The sequence below is a fragment of the Eublepharis macularius genome, chromosome 18, assembly GCF_028583425.1.
Source record: "Eublepharis macularius isolate TG4126 chromosome 18, MPM_Emac_v1.0, whole genome shotgun sequence".
NCBI lineage: Eukaryota > Metazoa > Chordata > Lepidosauria > Squamata > Eublepharidae > Eublepharis > Eublepharis macularius.
The window spans coordinates 27,464,628-27,486,480 of NC_072807.1; the positions used below are offsets into that span (position 1 = coordinate 27,464,628).

General features: G+C 41.6%; 1 protein-coding gene across 2 annotated transcripts in view; it reads left to right on the forward strand.

Moving 5' to 3' along the window:
* Positions 1–21,853, forward strand: part of FAM227B (family with sequence similarity 227 member B) — a 106,176-nt gene that overhangs the window by 80,599 nt on the left and 3,724 nt on the right. For both annotated transcript variants that reach the window (XM_055002700.1, XM_055002701.1), the window contains exons 11-13: positions 13,550–13,611; positions 15,956–16,115; positions 20,198–20,276. In XM_055002700.1, coding sequence (XP_054858675.1) covers positions 13,550–13,611; positions 15,956–16,115; positions 20,198–20,276 — 301 coding nt within the window. The remainder of the gene's footprint in view (positions 1–13,549; positions 13,612–15,955; positions 16,116–20,197; positions 20,277–21,853) is intronic.

Consider the following 21,853-nt stretch of genomic DNA (forward strand, 5'->3'; position numbering starts at 1 on the left):
TGACTTCTTTTCTTAATTAGGCCCAGATACTATAATGGCAGCCTGTGTACTCTTACTATCTAATCTTCATTTTCCTGTGCTGAAAAGTTTCATAGAATTTATCTGCATGATAACTTTTTGAGTTCAAATGCTCTATTTTAATATTGCTTTGGAGCTGTATTCATAAACATAGGAATTTTTAATTGCTAGATGCAGAATTTTGTGAAGAAGTTGGAGGGAGGGGAGATTTAATATCAGTACACTTTGTCCTGAAGGATTTTTCACGTGCCAATCCTTACACAGTTTTACTGGTTTTAACTGGACTGCATAATTAATATCATTTTCTGTCTTATTAACTTGTTCCTATTTTATATGGTTTTGATCATCTTATTTCTGTAATATGGGAAACACTCTTTAGTGAAAGCCATGCATAAAGATTTATTGATTATCATATTTATTGATTTATTGATTATCACATGGCCCACTCTAGGGACCTCCGTTCTATTTGAGAAATATTTGTACGAGACACAAGCATGTCTGGCAAATGATGATTTATGAATATTGAGGGATTGATTGATTCCAGGAAAAAGCTACTAAACTCACTGACGGACAAAAGGAAGCTCTTCTCTAGCTCATAAGAGTACACAGTTGTCTTAGCTGCTGGTATCTAGGACTTGTGTGTTTTTGACATGGAATCAGTGGGGTTTTGACACAATGCCAGTATTTTAACATGGGGCTCCCCAGACATCCTTTTCTATTTATTTGATGATAAATTACCCCAAATAAGGGGAGAAATTGGAAGCATGTGCATGCCTAGTGGAAATGAGGGCCTAGCAGATCATTTTCTCATTTAAGCAAAAGCATATTCTGGTAAAGCATAAACCAAGAAAGGGAAATCGCTCACTTGGCAAACATATTTATCCTAAGCTGCATTTGCTGGAAATGTTTATATTTTGTTTTTGAGTATCATACAAAATATGCTGATAGCACTGTACAGTATTTACTTTGTGTGGCTTATAATGGGAAAGTATGGTGAACTTTTAGGAGTAGAACCAAAGCCAATTCCAGAGCAATAGTTTTTTTCCCCTTTCAAATACCTGACATTTTGGACTGTTAAAAATTTTAAGTCACTGGAATACAGAAACATTTTTTACGAGTACCAGAGATACCTTCTTGCTGGCACAGTTAGTGAAACAATATATCATATACTATTTCAAACAGGTTTATAAACCTGACAGAATGGTTTGTCCTTTTAGTACGGGTCAGGAGACTGGTATGCCACTGCCTTTCTTTCGTAAATTAATTTCTCCCATCCAATTTTGCTCAAAGCAACATGAAGCAGTTTGTATCCCAGTTGTGGACACTTCCGTCCTCGAATGGCTTTCTGTTACATCATCCTCCAGTGCCCGCACAGTGGTCAAAGGGGACGAAAGTCCAGATTTTGTTTATAGTACAGTGAGTGAACGTTCCTTGTTTTGTATGTATATTTCTCTATACATTGATATTTTGTCAATGGTTTCGATTGTCTGCTTTTCACTATTTGTTATGTACATTTGTTTGTATTGTGTATAAATGTTGGGTAGGCTTTTAAAATCAGTTTATATACTGTTGGCTTGTTTATCAATGCAAAAATAATGTTGAAAAATTTGCACAATATGGGAGAAAGAGCGGAGTGGAGAAAGAGAACATGCTTTCAAAATTATTTCTCCTACTCTTCCTCCAATTTTTATCTCACTTTTCTTCTAAGGATCTCAGAGGCAGGGGACGTAACTCTCCCCACCCTAATTTTATCCTGTGAAGTAGGTTAGGCTCAGAGATAGTGAAAGACCCAAGGTAAATTTTAAATTACTTGGATCTTTTTAATTTATCAAAAGATTTAAAGTCATTAAAAAGCCGTAAAATCCCAGGGCACTTTAGCTGTATCTTGCTTACCATCTCATGTGCTGCTATGGACTTGGATTGAAGGCTACAACAGCCCTGCAGGGAGTGCCAAACCACCATTGATGGGGTGAGTGCATCCACGAAGGGAATGTGGGAGATTCAAAGAAGAAAGAGCTGTGGGGATGCAGCTGAGAGGGGCTGCACTGTAGGTGCTCCATAAAACACCCCCTCCCCAGTTTTTCCTTACAGTGAATTGAGTCATCAAACCATCTCCTTGCTTTTCTTTTGTGCCCCTCATTTCTCTGTGATGAATAGATGGTTCTGCCTTGCAGGATGGCATTGAAATGTGTCTATTTGGTCTTTTTTGGAGGGGGAGGGTCCCCATGATTTTTTTCATGTGAGAGTAATCATAGTCCTGATGGGATCACAGTTGACCTGCATCTTGCCTTCCACTTACTTGAGTATATAAATGAAATAGCTATTATTAACCAGTCTTGCTTGATATGAGTGGGAAATGTATGCTGTCCAACAACAAGGAGCCATGCGTACAAGGAGCCCTCTGCATACAGGCAGGTCAGCTCCAACTCTCCAGATAAAATGTAGAGCAAACAGTTCAGGAGGAGCTGACGGGCCACTCAGGTGCATGGCTAGATGCCAAATCTGATGAGCTTGCTGGAGGAGGAGTTATTAACACTTCTGTTACTCTAGCTCCTGGTCTCTAATGTATTTATATAAAAATAATTGTATCCCGTACTCCCAGTAAAATGTATGCAAGACAATCAAGTTTTAAAAGTTTCAGCATAAAAGTCGGCAGCGGTAACATTAAAATCATTAAAAGCAGCAACAATGACTGTTAAAAATGGAAAGAACCTGTCAAGAAAACCCAATACTTCAACAATAAAAATGTAAGACCCATCAAGACTGAAGCTGGAGGAATAAATTAGCAAAAATTATGTGACATATTTTGTGAATAATTTCTGAAAGATCTCTTAAAATGAATATTTGATGAATATTGAAAAGAGATTGTGCTGTTCTCTAACATAACATCAAGATAAAAAGATATTTCTTTGGCTGGTGTGGAAACTCTGATCTTGGACTGGTGGACCTTTGGTCTGATCCAGCATGGCTCTTCGTATGATCTTCCTAGAACACTTTTCTTCCCTCCGCAGTTTTATCTTTCACGCTTTGAACCTGGAACTTTTCTTCATTTGTATTTCACTGGGGATATAGTCTAGTTTTCATTACACTGGGGGATTTGTTTGGCCTTCCTTTAGATTTATTATTAAACCTGATGTGACATTTGCAGTGGAAATGAATGTTTCTAAGAATCTTGGTGGTCTCAGCGACCCTCATATTTTTAAGAGGGAGGGAGGGTTTTGTTTCAGGCAATTTCCAGTGCTGTCCCCACCCTTCTGAAAGACTTGTATGTCACCACTACCACCCAAACCACCCCACATTTCTAGAAACACCCTTGAGGCATTCTTTTTATTTGAATTGATTTTCTATAGTTGTTTATCTTTTTTCAATCTGGTCATGGAAAGCACATCTGGTTCCTATTTTAATCAGTATTCCTCAGGGAGCAACATCATATTAGAGAGAGCTAGCAATGCTAAAACAATAATCCATAATGATGCAACTTCTGGTAATCTGAAACTGTTTTATCCACTGTTTTTAGAAGTGTGCTAATGGTGTGGGCCAACTGACTTCTTTGTAGATAAATCTTACAAAAGTTCTTAATAGCAGATATATGGATACATCCACATAAGTGAACAATTATAGCAATCAGTGATTTCTGCTTCTTATTGTATATGCTAAGCTCTGTGGCTGAAGCCCCACTAGCTGTGGTTTCAGATCACTTACTCTAGTATAGTCCCATTAGGCTTGGAAGTTGGAAATACCTTTCCATGTTAAAGAATTAGGACACCATTTATACTAATTTAAGTCCATTGACCTTTGATAAGACTGTACAAGCTCGAAGGATAATTTTATGGTTCCGCTATGGGTTGTACTGTTTTGCTTTCCAACCAATCACATTAGCAAGAAAACATCCATACAGTGTTTCTTGACGGTATTCATTCTTTGGCAAAAGGTAAGCGAGTTTGCAAGATGAGCTACTCACAGTGCAATCCTAAGAAGAGTTACTCCAGTCCAAATCAATGAGTTTAGACTGGAGTAACTCTTCTTAGGATTGCGCTGCCAGTGACCCATTTACTCAGAAGAATTTCAAATAGTGATACTGTGCAGTTGATTTTGTATGAGGTCACCTGAAAGTCATTGCTGAATTTATTATTACTACTAATAATAGTAGCAAAGACAATGGTAAAAAGTGTTATAAACTATTATGGATAGACCCAGCCAGCCAGAAATATATTCTTTTGATAAATAGTACAAAAATGATAAAACACATTTCCTTTGCACGCTTTATTACAATTTGTACTATTGGTACTCGAGAAATTCAGACAAAGAACTAAATTAGATGTTGGTGCCTGGCTGTAGACTGAAATCCCATCTCTTCCCCAATCCCACGTAAGAAGGAGGATGGTGTTCAATTTTCAGAGCAAAAAGTGCATGTGGATGGGGGCACTCAACTCCATGTAACCTCTTCTCTTCTCCTACAAGTTCTTTTCTCTACTATGAACTAATTTCCAGTACTGGAGCTCAGCTGCCTCTTCTTCTCTTTTGCAAGTAGTTCAGCAGATCTGAGCTTAAGCAAGTAGATTTGCTCCCATCACATCTAGTACAGTCCTTTGAAAACTCAGACTTCCATGCCTAATTCGAAGTACAGGCTCCTCTGTTGCTTTCCGTCATGATAGACTCATCGGGCTGTTTTTCCATGGCTTCTACTTTGACCTAATGCACAGTGCAGTACAGCCTCCAGAATTGGTTCCAACAGCATTCCAGAATTCTCTTAAGCCCTTGTGTTTCTGAAGAGTCAATTTAGAGATCTGAAAGGGTTTATTGGAAGAGATTTATTGAGACAGCTCAGATTACAGAGCACCGTGCTTAAGCCTTTGATTCATCCTGTAAAGGTCTGTGATTCCTGAGACCTTTCGCTTTGCATGCCTGTTTCTTCTTCAACTGGTTTAGTGAAGCCTATCATTGAAGTAGTAAACGGTCTTTTTAAAGTGATAGACCACAGGAAATATTTATTCTGTGGAGATCTTTACAGATAATGAGAGATTCTGAGAACCAAGTAGAAGAAAATAACAACAACAACAACAACAACAACAACAAAACTTACAGAACAACTATTAACTCTCCAGCTGTACCTCCCAGAATTTTCCAGTTAAAAAAGCAGCAACAGCACTCAAAAATTAAGACTTAAAAAATATCAAAGCAAATGAATGGATGTATTATTAGAAAATGCACATTTCTTGTAAAAGAGTTTTAAAGGAAGTTTAGACAGTGAATGCCCCTGCTGGTTGCTAGGGGGAAACTGGCAACCCAGGTTCTAGAGTAGCAAATGTTAACAGTGATTTTTAAAAAGGAATCTAGAGGGAAATCAGGAAATTACGGGCCCGTTAATCTGACATTTGTCCCATGCAAATGAGTAGAAACTGTAATAAAAGATAGCGGGCCCATAGAGGAACAAAGCCTGCTGAGGGGAAATCAGTATGGCTTCTGCAGACGGAAGTCCTGCTTCACCTATCCTTTGGAGTTCTTTGGGAATGTGAACAAACACACAGACAATGGCGATCTGGTAGACATGATATACTTGGATTTTCCAAAGGCTTTTGACAAGGTACCTCACCAAATCACATTTGGAATTAAGTTGTTTGGGGCAGAAAGGCTAGGGACAGCCTTTCTTTAAAAAGCAGGAGCACAGAATGCAAGTACATCACTATCTTCCCTTCTTTAGCGTGAACCCTGGCATCAGAAGTAAGTTCTGTGGACTCAAATACAGCCCTGTAAAATTTGTCTATTGTTGAAAGATAATCATATGCATTGCATCTAATCTACTGGTGAAAACAAATGTAAAAATGCAGTGTTACATTATTCCCTGTGGCAGAATGAAGGGTCGGTAATTAACATGGAGAAATAAAAGCCCAGAGGAATCCAAAAAAGATATTTTCCATCAGCCAAGACCATTGCTCAGCTGTTTGGAGCTCAAACACATACCTTCTCCAAACACTACTGCTTGGATCGCGACATCAGATCAGATGCTCTTTCTGGCCAAGCAGTTTTTCCAAACCTGTCTCTCCTAAGAGGGAGAGTGAGCATTGGCTTCATGCTTCTTTCAGCTCCTCAGATCTGGAAGGATAATTGGCTACCTAGGGAGGGGGAAAACTACTTTAGAAGGGAGGACAGCCATATGAAACTTTTCCTGAATAAGAAACAAAAGGCAATAATCTTTATACTTGCTTGGAGGGAAAGTGAGATACCAGAAGGTATCTTTAGCACATCCTTGCCCTTCTCTGGCACTTCATGAGAAGCACATTAACCAGACTGAGGGTCCTAGCCAAGTTCTGCCGAATATGCCAACAACCTTTTTGTGATAAGAGTTTGTTAAATTGAAAGAGCATATGACATTCCCTTGTTGCATTAATATTTAGCATTGATAGAATGCTCTAACATTCTAGAGTTACCTGGGCCGATTCCAGACGGCCCTTTGCCTCCCGAAACGTTGCGCGTCGTCGCGCGGAAAACGCGAAATATCGCGTTTTCTCGCGCGAGTTTTGCGCGACCTCGCGCAAAACTCGCGCGAGAAAACGTGATATTTCGCGTTTTCCGCGCGACGACGCGCGACGACGCACAACGTTTCGGGAGGCAGAGGGCCGTCTGGAATCGGCCCAGGTGGTGAGTTTTCCATCTCAACAATAGTATGAAGTAGCCCCAGAATATACATGGGGAGGTTCAGATTACTTTTGCTTGACAAAATCAAAGAGTCCAGTAGCACCTTTAAGGCTAACCAATTTTATTGTAGCATAAGCTTTCGAGAATCAAGTTCTCTTCGTCAGATGATCTGACGAAGAGAACTTGATTCTCGAAAGCTTATGCTACAATAAAATTGGTTAGTCTTAAAGGTGCTACTGGACTCTTTTTGATTTTGCTACTACAGACTAACACGGCAAACTCCTCTGGATCTTTTGCTTGACAGTAACAGATACAGTAATACAAGTTTTGAGTATATGTGACTTCTTTCCTCCAAATGTCTGTCTGCTCAGCATGCCAGCCTGGATAAGAACATCCAGGTAGGCAGGCTAATGAAGTTCCAGAAGGTTCATCTAATTTTGTCCATTTCTTGAAGACATTTATTGATGTTTCTTCCGCTAGCTTTTACATGAATGCTAAATTGTCCTATCCTGTGACTGTTGTCTGCATGGAGCCTCTCCTTTCTCTCTGCTCAGTTCTCATTCTTGTATTATTGGTTGAGTGATGAGCTATTTGGCACGAGAGAATCTTAGGGGATTCGTCTCTTACCCAAGTTCTTGGTTTAGTTCTGAATTTCTTATTCGCTAAAGAGCAGCTGTGCATATTTTATGTAATTAAAAACAGAGAATTTGTGCAAATTTGACTTGATTTATGCCTTGTTGAGAGGACTCATCTTTGAGGAGGGAGGGCGGAGGGGCTTTTAACAGTTGAAAATTGAAAGTTTGAAGACCATGTCTCTTCTATATGGACAGATTATTTAAACTATATCAAACAAAGGACAAGGGAATTGCAACTAGGGGTTATTTTTGCCCCTTAAAATACAGAGCAACCAAATGAGGAAAGTATGGCACTGCGTTGGTTGGCATGTACTTTGACTCAAACACAGGGGGAGTTGCCTGAGGAAGTGCACTTTCTGGAGCAGGGGAAGAAGAATTAAAAGAATGGGCTGCTGGTGAGCTGGCAGCAGTCTTCTGGCTTGTGCCAAGGTTGAGTGAGGCAAGCTAGGCATATCCTATGGAAGAGTCAGACAGTCCATGGAGGAGGTCATTAAAGGTGTTCCAAAGCTGCCTCAGAAGATACACAAGAACATGCAAATTTCCCTAGAAGCTTCCTCCTCTTGACCCACTCTCAGGAAGTGCCCCATAGCATGTATATCACCACCTGGGAGATAAGAGCCTGAAAACTGAAGAGTGAGCCAATTCAGCCCACCAAGTCATTAAAATCAAGAAGCAGTTGGCTGTGCTTGCCGGTAACATGCACAATCTTTAATTATAGGAATCCCTGTCAGAACAAAAACTTTGAGATTGTTTTAATGCTTAATTCCCTTTATTTATGGTACATAGGTCTTCCTATCTTTATTTATTTATTTGGATGTTAATACTGCCTCAGGGAGCGTCACAAAAATATTTTCAGAAACAAGCTAGAAAATCTAACCATCATGGAAACTATGGAAAGTACCACCAAATCCCAACAAATTAACAGTCCAAATAAGGAGTGTCACTTAAGCTATGGCTGATAATGTTGAGTGATGGTTAGCATAAGTAAGTGCTGGCTAGGTAGAGGTTGATTGCCATCCTTCTCTAGCATATGAAAAACTAAGAAAGCTTCGTAGTCTATCACCCACTGCACACTTACGTGTAGTTGTCCCATTAATGCCTGCTGTAGTGTCAACATCAGAAGAAATGAAGAAGCAGGTGGAACATGCTTTACTTGGCAGTATTATTTTCAGCATGAGGCCAGAATGGTCAGTTTGGCCTCTTGAAATAGCCTTTCAAATGATAGTAAACTAGGAGTTTACTTCTCAAGCCATGCATAATCGTTATCATTGAGTTCCTTTAAGAGTATAGATTGCTATAACACCCAAGTGCACTGAAACAACTCTTGCATGAGCCCCCCCCCCCCGGTTCATGAAGCAACCTGGGGACTCCATTCGCTCCTGTGCCCCAAGTCAGTCTATAGCTCTTAATGCAGAACAACATTATCTGGCTAAGAGAATAGAGCAAGGGGGAGTGGGTTCCATGTTTTTCAGGGCGTCGGCTCTGCCCTCTGTCATTGCATACATGTTGCAGCCCAAACCTTTCTTTGTGCTACATCAGATCTATGAAGTCTACCAAATCTCCAAAGAGTTTGTTGTGGCTTTAGCTCTCACCTCTACTGGTTGTTATAATTTTGACTTATAAAACAGCAGAACACAAATATCCAACTAACCTTTTCCTGTTGTGTCATTCCCTTTCCTCCCAAGTCATCACCATTGCCCTATAGACATGTTCTATCCAACTGGCTTTGCATCTACCTGAAATCTTTTCTACAAATTTCTCTGAAAATGTATTGTTAAGATAGCAATATTGTTCCCACGTGTTTCTTTCCCCAACTGATCTGAAAGCAAAACCATTTTCGCTATCAGTCTGAAGTCAAGAGAATTAATAGCATTCAAAATGCATGTCAGATTGAAATTGGAAAAAGTAGAGCCAGAGTTCTGAACCAGCAGCAGATGTGAGAAGAGAATCCTGATCCAATTATTACCTAGCTCTGAAAGTACTAGAAAAATGTTCTGGAGGCCGGCAGTGACAGTCAGTCTCTCTGGGTGGCCTCCCATCATTTCTCACTGATTGCACTTAGTTGCAGAGCTGTCATTCCAAAGGAGGCATTTGGGGTCTTTATGACACTTGGGGGAAAATTTTGCAGTTTTAAGGAATGATGCTGTGCATTGAACATGGTTTGAGCATATTTTACCATGAGATAAAGTAAAAGTTGTGCATTGATAGGAAGGGTGGTTGATCAAAATTAATTTTTCTGCGTGGAGTGTGCAAAGGCCATAAAATTGGGATCATGTGTGTACAATCATTGCCAGACATGTATAAGAATTGTGCAGAGAACATACGTTACAGGGAATGTTTAGTTGTTTGTGAATTGCTTTAATGTAAGTTGCTACTGTCCAGCTTGGCTGAAGATCCTCTACCACAGGGGTCACCAAACTTTCCTTTAACTGATTCTGACTAATGAAAAATATCCCAGGCTACTCAATGTATTTATTTAAATATTTCTGTCCCACCTTATCTCCTTGGAGTCAAGGTGGTTGATATACACACACACCGGATCGATCGAACCTTCCCGGGTCTTTGAGTCTCACAAGATTATTCTCTCTTGCAGTCTTTTCCTGAGTCTTCTAGGGGCTCCACAAGCTACTCTTCAGCAGCCACTCACAAGCTGCCTATTGGAGATCCCTACCCTACTGGTTAGAGATTTATTTCTCAAAGGAGACATTCAGATTCCACTTCCCTTAACACAGTCACACACTGTTAGTTTGGCAGCTTGTGGTCTTCTGCATCTGTTATGTTTTTGGCAACTTGGTTCTATGCAATAGGAAATAATAGGTAAGAAGGTGAAACGCTGCAGCTTTGGAGGTGCAGAGCACAAAACGGATCCCTTTGTCTGTCTTTGAATATACAGCACTCGATTAGTGGAATAATTATCTGAAATTATAGGGGTGTGGGGGATTGTATTGTTACTTCTCTCCTGGCTTGGCTCATTTAAGACATCTGCAGTTGCTGTTCTGCACATGCAGTTCAGGTGTTTGTTGCTGGATACAGAAGTACAGATTGGGATGGCTGGTGTGTGGGGAGACGGTCAGAGCAGTGGTCCATCTAGACCAGCGTCATGTTTTGAACAACGACCGACCAGTTGCTCTGGAGGAATAACAAACAGGGCACAGAGGCGAAGGCCTTCCCCTGACTTTGGTCTTCTCGTTCTGGGATCCAGAGTTTGCTGCCTTTAAATGTGGAGGTTCCTTTTGGTCACCATGGCCAGAAACCATTGATGGACCGATCTTCAATTAATTTGTCTAATCTGATCAACGTCCGGCTAGTGAATTAATTGGGCTCCAAATGATGTTAAGGAAAGTGATGGCTGCCTGGCTTGCTCAAGGCAAACTCCCATAGAAATGCTTACATGTTCACAGAATTGCTTTATTCTTACATGTTGAGTGCGAACATATGCAGATAGCATACGTTGGCACTCAACTTTTCAGGACAGCATATGACAAATTTTTGAAATATAACCACACCCACTTTCCCTCAAACCACACCACTTTAGAACACTGGTTCAACACAACAGACAACATCACCCCTGCGATAATTGCTTGAAGGCACAGATTGCTACCAGGACTGAAAAAGCTATGAAGTTAAAGCTGCTAGATAGATCTCCCGTCTTTGTAGGGCTAGAGCACCGTCATGTTTTAATTACTGCGGCCAGAGGGAGAACTACTGCTGGACCCGTGTTTTACATTAGAAACCAACATGGGGAGAGGAGGGGCGAATATCCCTGTATTCCCGTTGTTTGTGTATAATCCTTAGAACAAGGTGTGAGCAAAACCAACAATATATTTTTTTAAGTATTTCAGACCTGCAGAAGCTGTAGTAAAATAGATCCAATGATCATTTGGTGACAGAATTGACTAAAGAACTTTTTGCCAGCAGTGCATTGTAGATAAAGCAGGGGAAATGCTTACAGAACCCTGACAGTCCCCTTCAACACGCAAAGCTATTAGGCAGATCATATTTCCCAAATAGGTCGTATGAAGAATATACCTTGTATCCTTCTGCAACGGAGCCATTTCCTAGGTTTGTAATACCAAAAATGCATTTACAATATTAGCTGAAACCAATCCATCGTCGTCGTTTTTTAAAATCTCTCTTCTCAGATTCCTAATTTCCAAACAAGCAGCCTGATCGTGCAGGGGAGGGGAAGGTGGGCAGTGCAAAATGCTTCTAAGTGATCAAAACACTGCAAGTATGCAAAAAAGTACACACTCTCGAGGGTCTCTCTGCCCTCTGATGAAGTCTTGCATGTGAGGCTGACGTACTCATAAGAACTGATCACAGCTTATCTGTTGTGCTATCAAAAAGACAGGCACACGGATCCACTCAGGGGGCCATACTTGCATGGGAGCAGGCTTCTGCATGTGCATTCTAAGCTGGACAAGGAACCATGTCAACAGTTCCTGCCCTGTTCCTGTTAGAAAACCAGCCTCAGCGCTGAGCGAACTTTGAGCCCAGTAGCACCTTTGTGGTAGAGAGTGTCGTCAAATCATAGCTGACTTATGGCGACTCCTGGTGGAGTTTTCATGGCAAGAGACTAACAGAGGTGGTTTGCCATTGTCTGCCTCAGCAACCCTGGTCTTCGTTGAAAGTCTTAAAAACTAACAAAAAACTGTAACACTGAAGAACATGTCTAGAGTGTATTGGGGGGGGGGGTAGAATCAGTTCCACAAACTCCTCTCCCAGTGAACAGCTGAAGATAGGCACATTTGTTGCTTTCCCAACAGGACTTTGCGTGCACAACCCCAGCTGCTTGCCAAACACTTTTTGGATCAGGGCCAGTGTGATCTTGACTGTTCTGCTGGTATTTAAAGACAGAGCCGTTCACTGTACTGAGTTCACATGGGCAGCCCTTATATGGAGAAAATGAGGTGGATGCATCCCAATTTAATTATGTCCCCTTTTTAAAAAAACAAAACGTGTATTTTTCTGCTGTTTCTCCCGTAGACAAAATTATGTATATGCCAAGACTATTATTAATGGAGCAGAAAGTGTGGTAGAAGTAGATATGGCCCTGGAAAACAGCTGTGGGCCTAAATTTGAGAGCTGTAGACTGAGACAGGAATACTTGTTGAAAGAGAGCTGAAATTTATTTAGAAGTTTTTCTTCTACCGTGAAGCAGCACAATAGTCTACCCCCAGTGCCTGTCACGGGCTGCACACAGCAGCACTCTTCATCTTTCACAAGATAAATGTGACCATGTTTCAATTAGTATATGTGACCTTTGGCTAAAGCATATTTGCCTTGAGGATGTTCAGGACCTTTACATGTTTCCTCCATTAAATCTAATGAAAATTATTCTCAAGTAATAGTACATAGGATTGAAACTTCAAATGTCAGTAGCTTTCTCCCATTACACGAAGGGCTGTAATGCCACATACGATGTGGACTGTTCCTACTCTTCTTCGTTGAGCTTTGTAGTCTGATCCCATTCCTCTTCCAAAGCAGCAGGGCCTTAGCGAGGGTGGGACCAGTGGGTGCGTTGCTCCACATGAAGCACCCATTTGCCTCACCTCTGATCTCTTTTTTTTTTACATGTGCTTTTTAAAATTTGGGACATGAGAGCTTTCATTTAAAGAATGAGGGCTTGGTTATTTGAATTGGAGCGTTCTGTTGGGGTTCCGAGCCCTACTCCCTTCCACTGAGCTCTGCTCACTCATGATCACTGTTGTCGCTATGATGCTTGACTTATCCTGTGGGTGGGAGGCCAGCAACTATGACTGTGGGCAAGGAAAATTCCAAAATGGGATGAAAAGGTATTTTGAGAGCCACGTACTACTTTAAGTAAAATGCTGCTTCTCCTCACCATGTTTTATTGCCAGTGATCTGTTGGTGCTAGCCAACATATTGCCCGAATTCAAGCTGGCTCTGGGAAATTAGCCAATTGATCATGTGAAGGGGGGGGGGGCGGCAATTAAGGCAGGTATTTCTTCAGCCTGGTTTGCAGTTGGTGCTGCTCCTGCCTCCTTGTGGGTAGAGCAATTTTACGCCCTGTTTGAGTAGAGCAGAATAGAGCCAAAGTGCCCTTTGGCATGAAAGGCAACCATGTGATCTGTTCTGGGGCAGCTGCATCAAGCTGTCCAACATCTGCTTATCCAGCTTTGCTCCCCACATTACCTTTGGGCTATTGGGAAGTCAGTCCCTGTTCCGACTTCTGAACAACTGGGAGCAGAGGCATAAAACAGCACACGTTGCAGGACTTGTCTTTGTGTTTTGTGCAGTGAGGTTTCAGCTAACATCAGATGAAGAATTAAAGAGAGAAACCACAGAGCCAAAGAAAGAGGTATGTTCGATGTTCATTATTATAAAAAATTTTGGTTTCTGTCTGTGCATATTTTTACATCAAGGGCGAACATGAAAAGTTTCATTTCCATTTTAATTTGGAAGGGAGAGAAAATAGGACTGAAACAGTTTATATCCAAGCTATCCCCAAGTTTCTCTTCTTCTGAAATCTACTTCTGTGGCCAAATCTACTTCTCGACCCTTTGCCAGAACAATGTAAACAGACTTTGTATGTTGGCCAGAGCTAGGAACAGAAGTTGCTCTAAGGTTCTCACACAAACTGCATTAATTCTTTTGTGGGGCTGAGATAGTAACTTCTGAGGTTGACCGTATGCAACTCAAAAAAAAAAAGGTGTCGTGTTTGATTTTGTCACACCCCCTATTAGAAGGGGAACAGACATATGTGATATGAGTAAACGAAGTCTAAATTCCTGCCCTGCAACCTCCTATGAACTTAATAGTGATATTTCACACATCCATGTTTGTCACCTTTTCCAGTCATCTGTTGCTTGAAATTTCCACTTCACCCTTTGGCAATATTTATTAATTTTATTTGATCTGATCTAGATCAGGTAGGTAGATCTGGCAAAAGTAATCACTCCAAAGCCTTACAACTACATCTACGCCAGCAGCTTTTTACAAGCTTCTACAAGAATTCAGTTTCTGTGTCCTATTTCAGTTTCAGTGAACGATCTGCTTCTGAAATTTCTAGCAAGATAAAATGCTAACTTTGCCTTGATGTCCACTATGGTTAGTTGGATGATTCTTCATTCTTGCTGTTGTCCTGCTTCATCAGAGCTATTTTTCTTGTCACCATTTCCTGTGTTTGTGTGCACATCTGGCAACTTTATTATTTATAACTGTCCACAACCCACCACTTCTGTAACCTTATAAAGAGCTCCCCCGTTTCCCCACCTATTTCCATTTTGCACATAGCAGCAACATGTTTATTGGTTTTACAATTGTCTGCCCTTATTTCCTTTAAACAAAAACTAACCTTGCCCTAGACCATTAGCAACAGCCCACTCACTAATCATGTGGGAAGGGAGCCCATAGGCACAACTATCCATGAAAAGGAACAAAGAACACAGAGAATGTTGGAGGCCCAAACCATTCAGCACTGCAAGAGAAAACTGTGTGTCCATGCACACCCTTAGGGTCAAACTAGATGCACAAGTTTTTAAAGAGTAAGGTGGCCCCAGAAAGCCGCCGCAGGGGAAGGAAGGGCTCCTGCCCCCCGAAACCATTTTCCATAGTACCAAGGTGTGTGTGTGTGTGTTTGCTGCTCCACACGGAGTATTCTGTGCATGCAATAAAAACAAGGAAATATTCTCCTCCATGCTATTTTGACGTGGGGAAACAGCTTGAGAAGGGAGGGAGGAGCCCTTCCTCCCCTGCGGTGGCATTCTGAGGCTCTTGGCCTCTCCTTTATTTTTGAACAGCCATTCTCCACAGCTGCTGTGTGGCTGCAGGAACCTATATTGGGTCTGAGAAACCTAGATCCTACTCTTTAAAAACCTGCACATCTAATAATATAATAATAATAAAATTTGATTAATTTACCACCCTTCAGGACAACTTTATGCCCACTCAGAGTGGTTTACAAAGTGTGTCACGACAATTGCCCTGTGAGGTGGGTGGGGTTGAGAGAGCTTTGAATGACCCATGGTCACCCATGGCTGGCTTCAAGCAGAGGAGTGGAGAATCAAACCTGGCTCTCCACATTAGAGTCCTGCCACTCTTGACCACTACATCAAACTGGCAAAGAAGGCAGAAGGGAGGCTTGCATTTGAGTGGTATGCTCTTCAACCACCAAACTGTGGACACATCATTAAAGCCCTGTCTTTATCCAGTCAACAGTTTTAGTAAGGTGACTCCAGATGTTGTGTAGCAATCCTGCTTTCAATGGGTACAGAGCGGAATGGTGCTAAGTATAGCCACTGCCACTGCACCCACAGCAAGCTGTAAGCATGAAGGATAAATACACATCTTTAAGCACATATATTGGAGGAGGGGGCTTGGCTCCACGGCAAAGGTACACTAAAGATTTGTTCTGACATTCATACTTTGTGTATTTGGTTCATTAAGAGTAAAGATATTCTTATAAAGCAATTTTAACATCACTGATGACTTTCCTATCAAGAGGAAGATCTCCAATCTAACTATCATAAGGGGTCTTGAGAAAGTGAATATGTAGGATTTGAAAGTACTTTGTAATGAAAGGTACTTTATTAATGAGAGTGTGCAGCACATCTGTTATGATTTTAGGTTTCCGTGTTTTGATATGGCACGTTCTCATTTATTGAGCAGATTTCTAATACAGTGCCTTTCTCTTTTCTTTATAGTCCCATTATGTTGGAGATGGTCCGCACTTCTGCCGTTCGCTGTTCAACCTTGGTGGGCAAAGTCCGCTGGTCTTATATTACCTTAAGACACATGGGATCTCGAACACCCTACAGAACTCTCGGCTATACAAGATCACTCACACTGAAATTTGCAAAGAACCATATCCTTTTTATCATCGTTGTAAACTGAGTTGTATTTATTAGCTATGACGCTTGCATGTGTCAGTCAGAAAAAAAACGATTAGATAGTTACAGGATTGGGAAGGGAAGAAGTGAAATCTTCACTTCCAGAAGTTTGGTTTTCTTTTTCAATATGGGCCAAGCCAGGAGTTTGGGGTAGCTCCAGTTCCCCTTTTCCAGCAATTTGGCAGTGATACTGGAAATAAGCAGAATTTGGGGGAGAATCTCCTTTCACCCCCTTAAATCAGTCATACCCACCTGCCTATTCACATATGCCCGTTCATGTGTAAAGCAAACAGGACTTACACTGCCTTGCCGAGCGTGGCAGCGAGTTCATAAAATCCCATTAAGTTCTCTTTGCTAGATGGAGGCAGAGCGCAACAACGGACACTGACTCGTCATGTAACTAAACCAAAACATAGCAGTGTAGCAGTAGTCACACATTACGATGGGCCGTGGCTGGAAAGGCCGGATCGAATGAGATCCCTTTGTTAAACAGCATTCCAAGACTCAAGCATCTGTAATCCACAAGCCCCTGGGATTCTAATAGGAGGGGTGGGGTCTGGAAAGTTAGGGGATTTTTTTTCCAATTAGAAAACAGAGCAAGGAGATCTGAAAGACATCTTGCTCACCTCTACTGATCTTCCCTACCGATGTCCTGTGGCAGGGGATTACTAGTGTTTGGGAAGCTCATGACTCATGGCTTGGTTTTTAAAACTTGGACAAATGTATCCAAGTCATCCAGATTCCAGAATGGCGTATGTTCCGTATCACAGCTGGGCCCTAAGAATCTGCAGCCATGGGATGTGAACTTGGACCTGATTGTAGTACTTGGAACCTCTTTGTTGTGAACTAGCCAGACTTTCAGAAAGTTTATACATTATGTTATACAGTCCTTAGCCTCATTCCTATGATTTTAAAATAGACTGCCTAGCGATTATGTTGGCTTTCTTCTGCAGAACTTTGAAGAGTCTGGGGAGCGAGGGTCATTTTAATCAATTTTATTCTGCCGTGCCTCCATAATCATTTCCAGCAATTCTGGGTTTTTGGAGAAGTTGGCCCTTTCCATGAAAGATTAATGCCTGAATTCCCTCGGGCAGTTTTGAAGGGGAATTCTTATCGCTCTGCTCTCCAGGAAACGTTCTTCCCCAAAAGTCTTCCATTTGATAGATTGGGGAAATCAGCATTGTAATTTTCTGACAGTCTCGTTTATCTTTTTTGTGAGGTATGAAAGTGCAAGTCTTTATTTTAGAATTGTCAGTAATAGAGACTATCAGAGATAATGGAGGCTTATAATTGTATGCTACTTAAGTAAGAACAACCTGAAATGGTCCTCGTGAAGCATTATACGACAGCAACCACCTGTTAGCCAGAGGAGGGGGAAACTAGAATGAATGTGGGCAGCACTTACTAGGAAGGACAGACCTCCTGGCCTAGTAAACCCGTTTTTTCCTGCATCTGCCAAAGCTGATCTGTGATTAAAATGCTGCTCTGGTACTATCTCTGCATTCACATTAGCAAGTGATGTAGTACTCACCATCGTAGTATAGTCTGCTAAACAGCAAATACTGTTCTTCTTCAAAAATGCTTTTAATATTGCTTGGCAAAAAAAAAAAGCGAAACAGGAAATATATTTAACAAGTTAGCTTTTAAAAAGTGCTACTTCTAAATCCATTGTCATGATTTCGGTCACAGGCCCTGCTTGTGAACAAGCTGATAGACAGTGCATTCCTAAGCGGAGTTACACTCTTCTCAGCCCACTGGACCTCAATGGACTTAGAAGCAGGGCTTTTTTTCAGCAGGAACGCAGTGGAATGGAGTTCTGGAACCTCTTGGAAATGGTCACATGGCTGGTGGCCCTGCCCCCTTTTCTCCGAGGGCCACCCACTGAGTTCCACCATCTCTTTCCCCAGAAAAAAAACCCTGCTTATAAGGGAGTAACTCTGCTGAGGATTGCACAGGCAGACATACACATGGTTTCCTCCATTAATCCTTAGAACAACCCTGTGAGGCAAGGTAGGCTTAGAAACAGCAATTAACTCAGGGTTACCTATTGAGCTTCATGGAAAAGTAGAAATTTGACACCACTGGCTTACTCCAGAAACCACCAGTATCTCCATCAGAATCCCAATTACAATTGCTACTGGCTTTTAAAAACAAACCCAGCCTCACAGATATTAAAAACATGTTTGGAAAGTTGAAGGAGAAAGCTTTGTTAACATCATTTTTTTGGTTCTGTTTCTGATAGTGCTGGCTTTTCTCTAAAAATAAGTACATGAAAATTTGATTGGAGTGGGGGTGGAGAACTTTGCTGGGTCCAGGGCTTTCCATAAATAACTTTCAAAGTAGCGTGATTTTCATGGTTTTAACTTAAGTCTTCTATGATCAGGTTCCTCAAAGAGAGAGTATTTATCTGTGTCAGATTTGGTCCATGGCTCTACTCTGAAGCTTTACTTTAATCCCAAGGAAATTTTGTAAATCCTCTTTCAGAGGCCCTTGTTTCTGTTAGATACTATCTCCTAGGGTTTTTTTTCTTGTGGTTGCCAAGTCAGCATTGGGAACGTTGTGTTTGCATTTATGGTTTTTCTGTTACTCTGTAGGCTTTTATATATCCTCTTTCTCTTCCAGTCTGATGTGCTCAATTCCTCACCCACAGCTAGCTTTTTATTCCTGTTTCTTCCAGAATAGTGATTCATGGAGATAGTCGTCTAAGCTGCCCTACACCCTTTTACAAACAGAATAGGTTAAATGAAAATACCACCATGGTAGCAAAACTATGTTTCCCTGGTTAGCGTCACGATGCAGCCTTCTCAAGTTAATAAAAACAGGCTTCAGAATGGTTTTGAGTTGGGCACCATGCTGGTATAGAGTAACAAGAATATGCACAAAGGGGATTGTAGCTGTTTTTGTGCAGGCATTTACGTAGCTTCTTCAAGACTGCTTAAAACCCATCACTTCATCTTAAGAGAGCTAGTTTGGTGTAGTGGTTAAGAGCATGGGACTCTAATCTGGAGAGACGGGTTTGATTCCCCACCCCTCCACTTGAAGCCAGCTGGGTGACCTTGGGCCAGTCACAGCTTCTAGGAGCTCTCTCAGCCCCACCTACCTCACAGGGTGTTTTGTTGTGGGGATAATAATGACATACTTTGTAAACCGCTCTGAGTGGGCATTAAATTGTCCTGAAGGGCGGTATATAAATCGAATGTTGTTGTTGTTGTTATTGTTTTTCTTTGGGAAAGGCAAAAAGGGTCTCGATCCAGCAGGAGTACCTTGAGCGCAGTGTGCTGTTCAGCAGCACCCTTGTCACTTCAGTGGAGCTTGTGCAAGAGATGGATCGGGCCCCAGATTTTTTAGAAAAGGGAAAACCATCTGCAACACAGTAGCTCTGTTGAGAAAGTTTTTAAAAGTATATTGTCTTCCTTAGAAGTTGCAGTGGAAGATCAATAGTGGTGAAGGGTGAGTTGTCGCTTGGGGGGGGTTGCTGTTCTTCTCACAGAGTAGTTCGCCCCTGCTAGTTTCTTGAGGATCCCAGAGTTCCCTGGAGTGCAGCGCAAAGCTACCAACTTAGATGAAAATTCTTTTTGCAACTGGCCTCTCTCTATTCAGTGTGTTTTAAATTTGTTTCATTTGGAGATGGTGGAAGAATTTACCAATTGACGGAGGGTAATGGAGATGTGTATCGTCTGTTGCATCCCGGTTTGGATATGGCTCTTCTCAACATGACATTGGTGCAAATGGGTTTCAGATTAGAGGGGCAGCATGCTGGATACTGCTAACTGGAGTATTCAAGCTGATATACAAAAGCAGGTGACCACTGCAGTTATTTTCATATAATGAGTGCAGCTCATTCCGAGATCTTCTCCCATATATATCTTAACTGGAGCAGAAGGAAAATGATCACATTCCTCTCTGAGCCAGAGACGTACTGTGCTCAGACACATTCTCCAGTGGCTACACTACCCCCTAGGCAATACCATTTCCATCTCCAAGATGCGCTGACGAATCAAACTTCCCAAAAGGTCTTGGGGGAAAAATCTTTTTTCTTGACTTGGAAAGGTAGCACGCCATCATCTCCTACTTATCAAGATGTCATTGAGGAGAGTAGGAAATTTACCAAACAACTGCACAGTGATTTTCTCGAGTAAGTAGTCACAGAGTTCAAATAACTGCCTTTGGTACCGGCAGCTCTCTATTCAGTTGGGGAAGAGTTTATGTGGTTAAGTGGTTGGGCTATGAATCAGCACTCTGCTGGTTCAAATCCCACTACTGCCCTGAACTCAGCAGGTTGCCTTGAGTAAGCCACTCCTCTCAGCCTCAGCTGCATTGCAGGGGTAATAATACTGACTTTGTTCACCAATCTGAATGGGGCACGAATCTGTCTAGAAGAGCAATATATAAGCTTGCAGCTGTTGTTGTTATTATAAAGAATGGCATGCAAAGGATTCCAGGTTCAATCCCTGAAATCTCTAGTTAGGTAACAGGTGTTAGGAAAGGCCTTTCTCTCTCTCTGTCTCTCAGACTTTGGAGAGCCCCTGGCAATCAGAGCTAGCAGTCTGGAGTGCTGACTCAGTAGAAGGCAAATGAGAAAACTGCTAAACAGGAGGAAAAAAACACGTCTCCAAAGGATAATTACAGCAACCGTTCAAAAACAATAAAAAGTCCCCCTCCGTTCATAATTCAGTGTCCATTTCAGCTGCTTTCCAGGACTTCCATACCCAGTATGGTACCTGAGGTAAATGGCATTGCTTATCATACAGTCCTCTGTGGATGTGGGTTTTGTTTATAAACTTACTTTTAAAAATGCTTTTAAGGCTACCCTGAAAAAATACAGCTAGGACAGTGGTTCCCAAAGTGGACAGTAACGCCCCCTGGGGGGGGATTATCTGGGGGGTGCTAAGAGGCAAGGGGGCACTGGAAGTGGGCCCCTTTGAGCTATTGCTCATCTGTTTACGATTGACCAGGGTAGATGCTAGAGCGAAACATCTTCATTGCCTCACTTTTCTGCCTCTGTATGGTGCTGAAATCTGGTGGAAATTATCAGAATTTTTAGCAAATATGCCACCAGAGCTCATTATTGTTACTGTCGTCCTTAGTGGGTTGTGCAAACAGTTATTCTGAATAATGCTTTTTATAGGAGGCACTGGGGTTGAGTTTATGGAAACATGGGGCAGTGGCCTGAAAAACTTTGGGAACCACCGAGCTAGAATTTGTAAAACAGTAACACGTACAAGAAAAAAAACCTTTTCTGTAACTGCATCAGTCACACAATGCTGAAATGTGAAATAGAATATAGATCTGGAGGTTCTTATGCTAAACAGGAGGAGCAAAAATTGCACAGAAAGTTTACGGACACCCTGGTGTTGGTAACAATGCACGCAGTGGTGCAGTCCTATGCAGAATGACTCTGTAGGAACCCATTGTAATTAACTAGCTTAGAGGGAGTAAATTTGCATGGGATTGCACTTGGGTGTAAGGCTTTACAGATGTATATAGCTGCAATCTTCTGAGCTAATTGGGAAAAACCGGTTCAGTGGCACATTTTCAGGGCTATTTTGGGACAAGTGATTGGAGGAATGCTGGGGCTTCCAAACAAACAAACTTATGAAAAAGTCAAGATAACCTAATTGCCACAGTTCACATTCAAATCTTTTTTCTAACCCTTTAAATAGTTTGTATGTATGATTAGCATATTATAATTCCAAAAAACACTGCATTCCT